This window comes from Pocillopora damicornis, chromosome 8, assembly GCF_964200805.1.
Source record: "Pocillopora damicornis chromosome 8, jaPocDami1.2, whole genome shotgun sequence".
Classification (NCBI taxonomy): Eukaryota; Metazoa; Cnidaria; class Anthozoa; order Scleractinia; family Pocilloporidae; genus Pocillopora; species Pocillopora damicornis.
Window position 1 is genome coordinate 14,899,737 of NC_142677.1, and position 15,742 is coordinate 14,915,478.

The window sequence follows — 15,742 nt, forward strand, 5'->3', positions numbered from 1 at the left end:
ATCACCTGAAAGTCTCAAAACTGTCGTCACCATTCCAGAAAATCTTCCACTATCCGACCCAGAGCTACAAATCCGTCCTCAGTAAGAGCTTAAATTTTGTTACCATTTTTAAAACCACCGACGAATTTTTTAAAAAGAGGATGATTCTAACGTATTAGAAAAGTCCAATAAGATTAGAAAGTTTAACTGAACTCCCCCAGTGAGTCAGTCCGCATTTATTAATTTTTTTCATCAAATGATGTTTTCACTCAGTAGATAGCAATAAACGAAGTCAGTGAGCATTGAGTACAAAAAACGTCATGAAACAAACATTGAAATAAACAAACAAAGGATCATTAACTAAAAATTTTCTTAGTTCAAAGGGAAATGTTTTTCTTTCATAATTCAAGGCCAAATTGCATTAAAGAAGGAATCAGATGGCACTGATGACAAATTGATAGGTATAAGTAGTAAGTGTAACACTCGGACAGTTTTTAAGCCTACGTCTGTAGGAAGATTATCCAAAAAAAAACCCTGGAATCGTTTTTGTTTAAAACTGAGCAAAATAATCATATTTCAATTGTGGCATTGGTCTGCATAGTTTCCGTGATTTCAAAGCAATCAATGATTGTTTACAAGAACTTGTAACGTTAAACAATTTCATTGTTTTCCTCGCACCTTGTTACTTGATCTTAAATGTTTACGCGGCTAAGAAGCCGTTGAGAGACAAGTGTTGTAGAACTTCACTTAAGGAAACTTTTTACCAAAAGGACAGTTGTAGTTATTTCAAATGAAACGTTTCAAGACAATTGAGCGTTTAAAGATTTAAAACTGACAGAATGAGTAATTTTCTGTGGGTTTATATTAAGACAGAAATAACCAAGAGATTCTTTCATAGTCGTAAGCCACACAATTACGGGGAAATTTAAATGTTTCAGTTTCTAAAGCTATTTTAGTCTTTTATATTGCGATATTAAGGGAAAAACCCCAATAAAATTATCAGAGGATGGTGGAAATCAATAAAAAAGCTGTTTAAGTATTTCATTTTCATGAGCATTGATATTCTTTGTTTTTTTGAGTTACCAAAGAGGCACAAGTTGAAGCAGCCGAAGGAAACCAGGACTTGCCCGGCAACAGTTCATTAGGTGACAAAAACAGTTAAATGCTTTTCAGAAATTGTTGACTTGTACAATACAATACAATACAGAACAGAGTTTACCCCGATGATAGACAGTAATTATTAAATATGTTGTTAATTAACTTATCCTTCTAAAATTTTCCCTGATCCATTAGGTCTAAATACTCGCGGCACTCCTCACATGGTTGTCGTTGTTATTTCCCCGCCCATAAGATGTCATTTGAATAAGTGTGACAAGTTCAATGTCTTATATGTGTACTTGATCATAGGCCAGATATCATTTCATTTGATGGACGTAAATTTTTACTCAACTAAACTATTAACACTCCTTCCTTTATCTGCCCCCGCCTAAACGAAAACTTATACTTAACTAAACTGAGCTAAACTTAGATAGACAACCGACCTTTTAGGTGCACTGAACTAAGCTTAACCAAGAACGCTTTAGATGAGATACAACTTTTGGTCATAATTTCAGGGGCAACCAAAAGTGAAGCTACCTCAAGTGCTAACGGAGTGGGTTTTAAAGCTTCGTTGTCCGTAGCAGGCAAGTAGGACTGACTTGGGTTAAGATCAAACATATTCATCATAGGAGAAAATCTCTAATAGACTCCATACAGTAAATTGTTACATGACCTACGTGGTCCTACCTGGGAAAAGTAGACAGAATCTAAGATAATAAAAACATAAATAGTAGCCATAATATGATGATGTTGATGACCGTGAATACAGTGATGACGATCATTCAAACCCCTTTTTTTTTTTAATTTTCGACTTGGAGAAATTTTAGATCGGCAGTTCCGCAAGTACAGAACAAAACTGTACATAGTATGGAAGTATATTGTAATCATAAATCTGGTTTATTAATTAAATTTTGGTTTGAAATGAATTAATAGGCAGCCACATCTAATTCAGTGATCTAATGCTTGAGAACTCATCAGCAATAAAAAGTAACAATCACGAACAAATAGGGGTGATCGTATTTGACGTTCTATAAAAGGAGGTTAATTTCTATAAATGTATTATTCTTCATTGTTTAAAGGAAAAGTCCAAAGCACAACCCAATATGTTTGATTCTTTCCTAATTTTTAGATACTTCGGGAGGGAAAGATTCAGCAAACCAAGAAAAGGTGAATTTGGAGGATGAGCTTTCATCAGGTGAGAGAGATAAAACAGTAAATGAACTGATGAATAGCAACAACGATAATTGTGATGATGAGCATTTAAACAATCTGTTTATTATACTTTTAGACCAGGAGAAAGGTCAAGTCCTTTTCTCTGAAAAATCAAAGGATTTAGAGATCGAGAGTTCAAAAGGTAAAGGATTATACCATCTCTTGGTGTGCATTTATGGTTATAATGGCTGATTTATTGAGTGAGCGTTGGTTTCTTCAATCAATAAACAGCAGCATCTATTTTAATGCTTAACAGCAATAAAAAGCAACAATAGGAAAACCTTGGGCCAAAAAGACTACATTCACTGTTCTTGATGTATTGTATTTATAAACGTATCTGTTAGTTGCTTTCTAGCAAATTATGATCCTTCAAACAGTTTCCAAAGCTCAACCCAATATGTTTAACTATTTTCTATTTTTTAGGTACGTCAGAGGATAAAGTTAAAGCAATCCAAGAAAACCTGGCTTTGGATGATAAACATTCTTCAGGTGAGAGAAATAAAACAGAAAAGAGATGGGTGATTTAAGTTTGTAACCACTGAATACAACACGCGCGATAAAATCAAACACACCGTCGAACAAACTGCACCCTGAAAGTGTTCTTTGCTCATGTAAATTTGTCTTCGTTGCTATTTCAAGATCATTTTATATCCAAGAAGGAATCAGATGGTGATGGAAGCAAACCAAAAGGTAGAAGAGATCAATATAACACTGAATGAATATATGCCTGAATTTAAGTCTGAATACAAATCGAAATATAAATCTTGGTCATCGTCAGAGATCATCACAGATATTGAGCGTTTTAAATATTACTGTGTATTGGTATTTCAGTTGGAAAAGAGGACAACATGGAAGCTGATGAAAACCTGGCTACTGCTGACAACGGTTCACCAAGTGAGGGAAAAAGTGAGGCCTTAACAGATTTTTCATATGAATATAACGATATGATACTACATCTCGAACCGAGATTTGCAAACAATGGTGAGCAAACCGAGTAATCTTGGTATTTAGACAGTCTAACAGCCCATTTATCAATTCCACGGTCACAAGTTTAGAGCAAGAATTGTACCTGTGAGTGGTGGAATGGCTTTTCATCTATCACGATAAAAAAAAGGGCAGACGAGGAAATTATAGAAGACACAATACGTGACAAAACTCAAAAGTGTGAAGTTTTTCCCCTGTCATTTCTTCAACATACAAAATTAAGGCTACTGAGTCTAAAAGATGCTGAACCGTTCTAAGTAAAATATGCGCATATCTTTTTTTTTCTGCAAAAGACTGGCAGGCGTTCTTAACCAAGATTTTCGGCACCAAAACAGAGGCGAAATGCGTAAAAACTCAAGAGAACATTTATTTACGAACAAAACTATCAAGGAGCAGTTTTAAAGATCGGCAATGAGAAATGGTGATGTCAACAATCACATTTCTGAACATCGGCGACTAATGAACCACAATATTGCCTGGGACTCTCCAAGACTCTTTCGGAAGCTGGATTACCTACTTAAGGCTGATTCTTCCCAACAGAAGAGTAAAAATCAAGAGAAAGAGGGTAACACCAAAAAGCTATGACAGGTCACGGTTGCTCTGACGAACGGCTAACTCTCGAAACGTCAGCTTTGACTCTTGAAACAGTGGTCAATTTACGTTATCAACTCAGCTGATGATACCAAATTACCCTGTTATACTCTTGCACCGACGTAGCACCACAGTTCCTTTAGAAACTTACTCCATTAATTACAGGTCACAACTGATTATATTATCATCATCACCCGTTTCATTTTAGTTATCATAGGGACACAAGCTGAGGCAGCTGAAGAAAACGAGGACTTTCCTTTCAACAACTCATCAGGTAAAAAATTGATTGTTGATCAGCTTTTTTGTATGTGCCATAACACAAGAGCTCGCAATGGAAGAGTTCGTCAACACACGGAGTAAATTATATCATTAAACATACTAAGATCTTCTTGATCCAACCCTAGGGGTTTTCACTCTAACTTTTTATACATCCTCTTTCTCTCATTCCAAGCAATATCGTCACCAAAAGTCAGTGTTTTTAACCATTTGCACCAAATTATGGCCCAAAAATTTGACCAACTTACCGGTCCTCACTTATTACCTGAAAGCCTCAAAACTGTCGTCACCATTCCAGAAAATCTTCCACTATCTAATTCAGAAATCTGTGCTCAGTAAGGGTTTGAATTCTGTTTCCATTTTTAAAACCACCGAAAAATTTTTAGGCAAGCAACACTTGCACGAAAAATTCCTTCGCGCGTTCAATTTCATAAAGCCGTTTTCCATGACAAAGACATGCTAACAAATTAGAGATGTCTATTCAGATTAGAAAGTCCAACTGAGCTTCCCCAGAGGGCCAGTCTGCAGCTTTAGGTTTTTTTCATCAAATAATGTTTTCACCAAGTAGATAGCAATAAATTAAGTCAGTGGGCATTGAGCACAACAAACGTCATGAAATAAACATTGAAATAAACAATGGATCATTAACTAAAAGTGTTCTTAGTTCAAAGGGAAATGTTCTTTCTTTCATAATTCGAGGTCAAATTGCATTAAAGAAGGAATCAGATGGCAATGATAACAAATTAATAGGTATAAATAATAAGTGTAACACTCAGACAGTTTGAAAGCTTACATCTGTAGGAAGATTATCCAAAAAAAACCCTGGAATCGTTTTTGTTTAAAACTGAGCAAAATAATCATATTTCAATTGTGGCATTGGTCTGCATAGTTTCCGTAACTTCAAACCAATCTATGATGGTTTACAAGTACTCGTAATATTAAACAATTTCATTGTTTTCCTCGCACCTTGTTACTTGATCTTAAATGTTTACGCTGCTAAGAAGCCGTTGAGAGACAAGTGGTGTGGAAATTCACTCCAGAAAACTTTTTACCAAAAGGACAGTTGTAGTTATTTCAAATGAAACGTTTCAAGGCAATTAAGCGTTTAAAGATTGAAAACTGACTGAATAATTTTCTGTGGGTTAATATTAAGACAGAAAAAACCAAGAGATTGTTTCACAGTCGTAAGCTACACAATAACGGGAAAAAAATATATGTTTCAGTTTCTGAAGTTATTTTACTCTTTCATATTGCGATATTAAGGGAAAAACCCCAATTAAAATATCAGAGGATGGTGGAAATCAATAGAAAAGCTCTTCAAATATTCAAGTTTTTATGATCAATGATATTCTTTGTTTTTTTGAGTCACCAAAGAGGCGCAAGTTGAAGCAGCCGAGGGAAACCAGGACTTGCCTGACAACAGTTCATTTGGTGAGAAAAACAGTTAAATGCTTTTCAGAAATTGTTGACTTGTGCAATAATAACAGAACAGAGCTTACCCTGATGATGGACAGAAATTATTCAATATGTTGTTATTCAACTTATCATTGTAAAATTTTTCATGGTCGAGTAGGTCTAAATACTCGCGGCACTCCTCACTTGTTTTGTCGTTGTTATTTCTCCGCCCATAAGATACCATTTGAATAGGTGTGACAAGTTCAATGTCTGATATGTGTACTTGATCATAGGCCAGATATCTTTTTGGTGACAAACTAGACGTAAATTTATACTCAACTAAACTATTAACACTCCTTCCTCTATGTACCCCCGCCTAAACGAAAACTTATACTTAGCTAACCTGAGCTAAACTAAAATAGAGAACAGACCTTTCAGATGCACTAAACTAAACTGTACCAAAACGCATTTAACTCAACTCAGATGAGATACAACTTTTGATTATAATTTCAGAGGCAGACAAAAGCGAAGTTACCTCAAGTGATAACGGAGTGGATTTAAATGCTTCTTTGTCCATAGCAGGTAAGTATGACTGACTTGATTTGAAATCAAACACATTCAAAGGAGGAGAATATCTCTAATGGACTCTAAATAATTAATTGTTACATGACCCTAGTGGTCCTAGGAAAAGTAAAAGAATTTAAGACAATGAAAACGTAAAGAGTGGCATTAATATGATGATGTTGATGACCGTGAAGACAGTGATGACGATCATTCATACCCTTCTTTTTTTCGGAATTTTCGACTTGAGGAAAATTCAAGTTTCATCATTTGGAAAAATAAAAGATTTAGAGATCGGCCGTTCCGCAAGTACAGAATAAAGCCGTAAATAGTATAGAAGTATATTGTAATCATAAGTCTAGTTTATTGATTGAATTATGTTTTTGAAAAGAATTAATAGGTAGCCACATCTAATTCAATGATCTAAAGCTCGAGAACTTGGCAGCAATGAAAAGAAATAATCACAAACAAACAGGGGTGAAAAAAGGGGTGCAATTTCTTGTCTTGATCATATTTGACGTTCTATGATAAGAAGGGAGATTAATTTTTATAAATAAATTATTCTTCATTGTTTAATGGAAAGTCCAGAGCACAAACCAATATGTTTGATTCTTTCCCAATTTTTAGCTTCTTCGGAAGGGAAAGATTCAGCAAACCAAGAAAAGGTGAATTTGGAGGATGAGTTTTTATCAGGTGAGAGAGATAAAACAGTAAATGACTGGCACTTTTCAAGTTTGTGAGTGAAAAAAGACCTATGAAAATAAGTTAAACGCAAACAACTGAATCACTACGGCTAAAAATTTTCCTTGCTTAAAGCAAAATATTCTTTTTTACCATTCCAAGGTCTATCTGGATTCAAGAAGGAGTCAAACGACGATGATGGCAAATCAACAGGTACAAGTGATTACAGCAAACACAGAGTGCGTGTTAAAAGTTAAGCGTCAATTACACACCGAGAAACACGTTGCAAATCAAGAAAGTTTTTCGAAGATTGAGGAGGGACTGATGCCTTTTTTTGTGGGGTTAATATTTAGGATAGAAAGATAATTAATATATAAGATAGATTCTTTCAGAGCCGTAAGCTACACAATAACAGAGAAATTGATATTTTTCAGTTTCTAAAGTTATTTTAGTCTTTCATACTGCGATGCTAGGGGGAAAACCCTAACAAAAATTTCAGAGGATGGTGAAAATTAATAGAAAAGCTTTTCAAATATTCCAGTTTTATGACGACTAATATTCTTTGTTTTTTTGAGTTACCAAAGAGGCGCAAGTTGAAGCAGCCGAAGGAAACCAGGACTTGACTGACAATAGTTCATTAGGTGAGAAAAGCAGTTAAATACTTTTCAGAAATTGTTAACTTGTGCAGAGTTTGCGCCCATGATGGACAGAAATTATTGAATATATTGTTAATTAACTTATCATTTTGAAATTTTTCCTGGTCCAGCAGGTCTAAATACTCGCGGCACTCCTCACTTGTTTGTAATTTCCCCGCCCATAGGATACCACTTCAATGGGTTCCATGTCTGATATGGGTACTTGACCATACGCCAGATATCTTTTATTTGATGTGTTGTGACAAACTAGACGTAAATTTATACTTAACAAAACTAATAACACTCCTTCCTCTATGTGCCCCCGCCTAAACGAAAACTTATACTTAACTAACCTGAGCTAAACTTAAATGGACAACAGACCTTGCAGATGCATTAAACTAAACTTAAGCAAGAACGCATTTAACTGAACTTATATTAGATACAACTTTTGGTCATAATTTCAGCGGCAGACAAAAGTGAAGCTTCCTCAAGCGATAACGGAGTGGATTGTAGTGCTTCTTTGTTCATAGCAGGTAAATAGGACTGACTTGGGTTAAAATCAAACATATTCATAATAAGTATATATTTTAATGGACTCCCTATAATTTACTGTTTCATGACCCAGGTGGTCCTAGCTGGGGAGTTGGGTTGAGTTGTCCCCTCGATCAGTTGATGACACAAAAAAGAATGAAAACCATTTCGTTGTAATTACATTGACAGACAAAAGTAAAGCTGCTTCTGATGAGAAAAAAGTGGATATGAAGGATGCTCCTTTAGTAGGTAAGTTAGGAAACACAGAGATATCAAAGTCCTTAAAAACTGAATTAAGTGGAATTTAAAATACAAAGATTATTCCCTGAAAATCACTTGCACGCGTATTTCACCAAGTATGAAGTGTGACTGGGCGGACTGGATTTTGACTAAGAAGTTTTTGAATATTGAGTTACCCAGACGAAGTCGAGATTTATAAAACGAAAGAAAAAAGAGCACCAAACGCTATTACATGTCACCCCTGGGTTGAAACCATTTACTGTACTACGTTCACTTGGACGACAGAGCGAAAGACTTACGAACGACTACATCACCTACGCAAACACTGTCAGACGAATACGACAAAAGCTCTGGTTTTATCACCGCTGTAAAGATCACGGCCTTGTTCCGGCCGGGCTCAAACTTAAGTCCCCGTTGAAAACATTGGAGGCCATCCAGATCGTCAAGGCCACCTGCAGACGACTGGTCAAAGCGCGGATAAATGATTGCCACAGAAGCCTCAAACGCTACAAAAAAAAGACACAACAACTACACGACAAACTGAAACAACTGATACCTACTGAATTACTTGACACTGTTACGACTATTGCCGACAAACGAGCCAACAAAGCGATTGAATGCTCCCGTAGTGGGCATCAACAGAAACTGACACGACTTTTACGCAACAAAGAATAGAGACGAAGTAGACCGGACGACAACTGGGTAAGGAACATCTCTTCCCATCCCTTAGACAAGAATGAAACTCGCGCACTGTCATACGGACTGAAACACTCAGTTACACCGAAGGGGATACCGACCGAGGCTATTGTTGAAGCGGCTCTGTCTCGGCAAAGAGAGCTATCTGAGTCTACTAAGGATAACACCAGATGTGGAATTGCTTCCACTATACAATCAGCGTCACAAAATGGTAGCAACTTGACTAAAGACGAACAACATGCCCTTAAACGACTGAAAACGACAAGGACAAAACCTACGAAGAACTCAAAAGTGACCCAACTCCTGCGCTTCAATGCAAACTTAACAGCACATTACTGACACTCAAGAAGACAAACGCCATTGACACCCAACACTACTATCGACTCAGGTACTCAGTACCACAGCCACCGAAACTTTACGGTCTGTCGAAACTACACAAACCTGGTTTCCCAATTCGACCCATTGTTTCTTTCTAGGGTTCTCCGACATACCAAATGTCCAAGTACCTGACAACAATACTACAACCGCTCACCGACAAATCCAGACGTAAACTACAATCCACCGAGGACTTCATTAACGCCACTAAGACTGTACAGATACCTGACGACTACAAAATAGTGTCATTTAATGTGAAATCGCTTTTTACAAGTATTCCACTTCAACTGGCACTACAATGTACTGAGACTGCAATCCTACAATCTACCGACCCTCTACTGCTACCGACAGAGGACATTATGGACTTACTAAACCTTTGCCTTACGTCAACTTATTTTCAGTACAACGGTAAACACTACAAACAGTTACACGGTACAGCTATTGGGTCTCCAGTTTCTGTTTTTGTAGCAGAAATTGAGATGCAGAACATTGAGGAAAGCGCCTTTACGCTACGCCGACGATACTTTCACCGCCGTACGACACGACGAAATCGACGCATTCCACCACCTCCTTAACGAATAAAACACTGACATGCAGTTTACTAGAGAGGTCGCAGAAAATGGCAAACTACCTTGTCTAAAACTGCCCGGTAAGCCGTGACGACAACTCACTTCAGACAACTGTTTATAGGAAACCGACACATACCGACAGATTACTGGACGAGTCATCCTATAGTTCGACATCACACAAAGCCACAACTATTAGGACTCTTACGCGACAAGCGCAACTAGTATGCAACACGACAGACAGCTTATCCGACGTACAAGTACCTTGACCGTGTTTTTCTAGGAACAATTACAACGAAGACTTCATGCAACGTAACACTCACCGACCTACTACTACTACCGAAGCTAACGACAACACATCTCGTGCGACTACAGCAACTATACTGTACATTAAGGGCATATCTGCATGAGAACATCTCGCACATCCTACAACCATTCAATATCCGCGTCGCTCACAAACCTATCACCACACTACGCCAGTTACTGACTTGAACGTCAAAGACAAAGACGAACCGGGGAACAGACAGAGAGCAGTGTATAAGATTAATTGCTCCGACTGCCACGCCTCCCACATTGGTGAGACTGGCAGAAACCTCACAACTAGACTGACCGAACACAAACGAGCGACGAGGAAAGGTGATGTCACCAATTACGTTGCTAAACGTCACCGACGTACGAACCACACTATTGACTGGGACTCTGCGTAATGCCTAACCTACAGCACTCACTACTTTTAACGACTGAACCTAGAAAGTTGGTTTACCAACTTGGAACAGACTCCCCTCAACAGGCGTCAATCACTACCGGTACGATACAAACGACTCATTCACGACATTAACATTACAAACGGATCGAGACCGACCAATCACGACCGACCTTCGCCACTTGAGTCTTACAGCCAGTAACATCACGGCAAGACTGACCAATCAGTTTATACAAACCGGACTAAGAACATTCGACTGACAACAGCTATTCACTTGACTCTGACGATGACTTCCGCTCAGGTTGTCGAAACGTCAGTCACCACTACCGACAACAGTACATCTCAGGACTACACTCACCCGGACGATCAAACTACACTATTACAGAACTATTACTGTACCCCCAACGATTTTCTAACTACATAAGAGCAGAATGATTTTCCAGACTTATAATAGCAGTTGTTATTTAAAACATTTGCTCGTGCATTTTTTTTTAGTTTCAAAATGTATTTTTGTCTTTGAAATTGAAATAGGAGAAAAAAACCCAAATAGACAGGAGGATCAAGAATAATGAAAAAAGTGGTGGATTTTGTAATTTGGATAACAGTTATACTAATTGCTGTTTGGTTTAACTGAAGAGGCGCAAGTTAAGTTAGGAGCAGGAGAAAACCAGGTCTTTGCAGACAAATCATTTGCAAACAAAAGAAAAAAACTGGTGAAATGTGTTTAGAGCCGATCTTTTACCACAACTCGCAAAAGGAGTTTCTTTTTTCTTTCAATGGGCAAATATTTATCTATTTTGATAGTCTAACAGGAAAGTTTTCAACTAGGCTATCATGAAAATTCTAACTGACCGTAAATGGTTTCCTTTTGTAACATTCATTATTCTATGACTTTTATTATCCTGTCAAATTTATCAAGAACAATTCTGATAATAGTAATGATGATAATGATAGCACAAGTGACGAATAGCAACAATGATAATGGTGAGGATGATCATTTAAACAATCTGATTTTTATACTTTTAGACCAGGAGAAAAGTCAAGTCCCCTCTTCTGGAAAATCAAAGGATTTAGAGATCGGGAAATCAAAAGGTACAGAATTTTCCCGTCTCTTGGTGTGCATTTCTTGTTATAATGGCTGGTTGGTTGCTTTAAATCAAAAGTCAGCAGTTAAAGTTAAAGAAATCCAAGAAAAACTTGATTTGAATGATAAACATTCTTCAGGTAAGAGAAATAAAACAGAAAAGAGATAGTAGCAATCTAGGTTTGTAAATCTAAATCTCGGTATGTATTAGAGGTTGAAAAACAAAAGTCATCACAGATCGTGAGTCTTTAAACTATTAATTTTTATTGGTATTTCAGTTGGCAAAGAGGACAACATGGAAGCTGATAAAAACCTGGCTACTGCTGACAACGGTTCCCCAGGTGAGGGAAAAAATGAGGCATTATCAGATTTTTTTTATGATTATAACGATATGATACTACGATTCGAACCGAGCTTTGTAAACTATGATGAGCAAACCGAATATTATAAAATAATTCAAATATTACGCGAGCTCTGATTGGCCATAAAACCATTTTACATGAGCGTATGTACACACGGTTTCCGTTCCTCTCTCATTAGTTATTTTATAAAAGAAATGTAAAATGGTTTTCGTGTTTATATAGCCTGATGTAAACACTTGGGAGGTTGGGAGAACACTCGATAAGCTGGAAACCACTCCGCTTCGCGTCGTGGTTTCATACGCTTATCTCGTGTTCTCCCAACCTCCCACGTGTTTACATCAGGCTATGTAAACACGGAAACCATTTTACATTTCTTCCATCTTGGTATTTCGACAGTCTAACAGCCCATTTATCAATTCCACTGTCACAAGTTTAGAGCAAGAATTGTACCTGCGAGAGATGGAATGGCTTTTTGCCTATCACGATATAAAAAAAAGGGGCAGACGAGGAAATTATAGAAGACACATTACTTGACAAAACTCAAAAGTATGAATTTTTTCCCCTGTCATTTCTTTAAAAGACAAAATTAAGGGTACTGAGTCTAAAAGATGCTGCGCCGTTTTAACTAAAATATGCGCAGATCTTTTTTCTGCAAAAAACAGGCAGGCGTTCTTAAACAAGATTTTCGGCACCGAGACGAAGGCGAAACCCATAAAAACTGAAGAGAACATTTAATTACGAACAGAACTAACAAGGAGCAGTTTAAAAGATCGGCCATGAGAAATGGTGATTTCAACAATCACATTTCTGAACATCGTCGACTAAAGAACCACATTATTGATTGAGACTTTGCAAGACGTTTAACCTATAGCATGAATTAAGTTATACGACTGACCTTCGGAAGCTAGATTACCTACTTAAGGCAGATTCTTCTCAACAGAAGAGTAAAAATCAAGAGAGTGAGTGGAACACAAAAAAACTATGATAGGTCACGTTTGCTCTGACGAAGGGCTAACGCTCGAAACATCAGCTTTGAAACTCTTTAAACGCTGGTCAATTTACGTTATCAGCTCAGCTTATGATACCAAATTACCCTGTTATACTCACCCACTGACGCAGCACCATAGTTCTTATAGAAACTTTCCCCATTAATTACAGGTCATAACTAATTATGTTATTATCATCACCCGTTTCGTTTTAGTTATCACAGCGACACAAGTTGAGGCAGCTGAAGGAAACGAGGACTTTCCTTTCAACAACTCATCAGGTGAGAAATCGATTGTTGATCAGCTTTTTTATACGTACCATAACACAAGAGCTCGCCTTGGAAGAGTTTCTCAGCAAACAGGGTAACTTATATCATTGAACGTGCTAAAACCTTCTTAATCCAATCCTAAGGGTTTTCGCTCCAATTTTTATGCATATTCTTTCTCTCGTTCCGATCAATATCGTCACCAAAGTCAGTGTTTTTATCATTTGCACCAAATTATGGCCCAAAAACTTGACCAACTTATCAGTCCTCACTCATCACCTGAAAGCCTCAAAACTGTCGTTACCATTCCAGAAAATCTTCCACTATCCGACTCAGAGCTAAAAATCTGTCCTCAGTAAGAGCTTTAATTTTGTTACCATTTTTAAAACCGCCGACGAATTTTTAACTAAGCAAGGCGTTGAAAGATTTCTTTGCGCGTTCAATTTCATAGCGCCTTTTTTTCATGACAAAGAGGATGATTCTATTAGATTAGAATAGTCTGATCAAGATAGAAAGTCTAACTGAACTCCCTCAGAGGGCCAGTCCGCATCTTTATATATTTTTAATTAAATAATGTTTTCACCAAGTAAATAGCAATAAATGAAGTCAGTGAGTATTGATTACAACAAACGCCATGAAACAAACATTAAAAGAAACAAACAATGGATCATTAACCAAAAGTGTTCTTAGTTTAAAGGTAACTGATTGCTTTTTGTTTCATGATTCAAGGCCAAATTGCATTAAAGAAGGAATCAGATGGCAATGATAACAAATTAATAGGTACAAGAAATAAGTGTAACACTCAGACAGTTTATTAGTTAGTTATTTCAAATGAAACGTTTCAAGACAATTGAGCGTTTTAAAGATTGAAAACTGACAGAATGAGTAGTTTTCTATGGGTTGATATTAAGACAGAAATAACCAAGAGATTCTTTCAGAGCTGTAAGCTACACAATAACGGAGAAATTTGTTTACTAAGGGGAAAACCCCAATAAAATATCAGAGGATAGTGAAAATTAATAGAAAAGCTTTTCAAATATTCCAGTTTTTATGACGAATGATATCCTTTGTTTTTTTTGAGTTACCAATGAGGCCCAAGTTGAAGAAGCCGAAGGAAACCCGTACTTGACTGACAACAGTTCATTAGGTGAGAAAAGCAGTTAAATGCCTTTCAGAAATCGTTCACTTGTGCAGACTTTGCACCGATGATGAACAGAAATTATTGAATATATTGTTAATTAACTTATCATTCTGAAATTTTTCCTGGTCCAGCAGGTCTAAATACTCGCGGCACTCCTCACTTGTTTGTAATTTCCCCGCCCATAGGATACCACTTCAATGGGTTCCATGTCTGATATGGGTACTTGACCATACGCCAGATATCTTTTATTTGATGTGTTGTGACAAACTAGACGTAAATTTATACTCAACTAAACTATTAACACTCCTTCCTCTATGTGCCCCCGCCTAAGCGAAAACTTATACTTAACTAACCTGAGCTAAACGTAAATACACAACAGACCTTACAGATGCATTAAACTAAACTTAACTAAGAACGCATTTAACCCAACTTATATTAGATACAACTTTTGGTTATAATTTCAGGGGCAGACAAAAGTGAAGCTTCCTCAAGCGATAACGGAGTGGATTTTTATGCTTCGTTGTCCGTAGCAGGTAGATAGGACTGACTTGGGTTAAAATCAAACATATTCATCATAGGAGAAAATCTCTAATGGACTCCATGTAATTAATTGTTACATGACCCAGGTGGTCCTAGCTGGGAAAAGTAAACAGAATCTAAGATAGTGAAAACATAAATAGTAGCCATAATATGATGATGTTGATGACCGTGAAGACAGTGATGACGATCATTCAAACCTTTTTTTTTTTTAATTTTCGACTTGGGGAAAATTCAAGTTTCATCATTTGGAAAAATAAAAGATTTAGAGATCGGCAGTTCCGCAAGTACAGAATAAAACTGTAAATAGTGAGGAAGTATATTGTAATCATAAGTCTGGTTTATTATTTAAATTTTGGTTTGAAATGAATTAATAGGTAGCCACATCTAATTCAATGATCTAATGCTTGAGAACTCAGCAGCAATAAAAAGCAACAATCACTAACAAACAGGGGTGAAAAGAGTGCAATTATTTTTCTTGATGTATCATATTTGACGTTCTATATAAAGTAGGGAGATTAATTTCTATAAATGTATTATTCTTCATTGTTTAAAGGAAAAGTCCAAAGCACAACCCAATATGTTTGATTCTTTCCTAATTTTTAGCTACTTCGGAAGGGAAAGATTCAGCAAACCAAGAAAAGGTGAATTTGGAGGATGAGCTTTTGTCAGGTGAGAGAGATAAAACAGTAAATGACTGGCACTTCTCAAGTTTGTGAGAGAAAAAAGACCTATGAAAATAATTAAAACACAAACAACTGAATCATTACGGCTAAAAATTCTCTTTGCTCAAAGTAAAATCAGCAAACAAACAAAAAAATGGCGAAATGTGTTTAGCGCCGA

The 15,742-nt window shown here is 36.8% G+C and overlaps 1 protein-coding gene and 1 pseudogene across 1 annotated transcript in view; both read left to right on the forward strand.

The window, feature by feature from the left end:
* LOC149041571 (uncharacterized) overlaps window positions 1–15,742 on the forward strand; it is a 34,025-nt gene that overhangs the window by 8,174 nt on the left and 10,109 nt on the right. Inside the window, 21 exon segments of the mRNA XM_089180889.1 lie at window positions 1,059–1,124; window positions 1,593–1,661; window positions 2,207–2,272; window positions 2,366–2,431; window positions 2,713–2,778; window positions 2,929–2,979; window positions 3,121–3,270; window positions 4,073–4,138; window positions 5,506–5,571; window positions 6,049–6,117; window positions 6,724–6,789; window positions 6,940–6,990; window positions 7,362–7,418; window positions 7,877–7,945; window positions 8,133–8,192; window positions 11,550–11,615; window positions 11,886–11,948; window positions 13,171–13,236; window positions 14,303–14,368; window positions 14,827–14,895; window positions 15,506–15,571. Coding sequence (XP_089037015.1) covers window positions 1,059–1,124; window positions 1,593–1,661; window positions 2,207–2,272; window positions 2,366–2,431; window positions 2,713–2,778; window positions 2,929–2,979; window positions 3,121–3,270; window positions 4,073–4,138; window positions 5,506–5,571; window positions 6,049–6,117; window positions 6,724–6,789; window positions 6,940–6,990; window positions 7,362–7,418; window positions 7,877–7,945; window positions 8,133–8,192; window positions 11,550–11,615; window positions 11,886–11,948; window positions 13,171–13,236; window positions 14,303–14,368; window positions 14,827–14,895; window positions 15,506–15,571 — 1,434 coding nt within the window.
* LOC149041572 (uncharacterized) lies at window positions 9,374–11,493 on the forward strand (annotated as a pseudogene).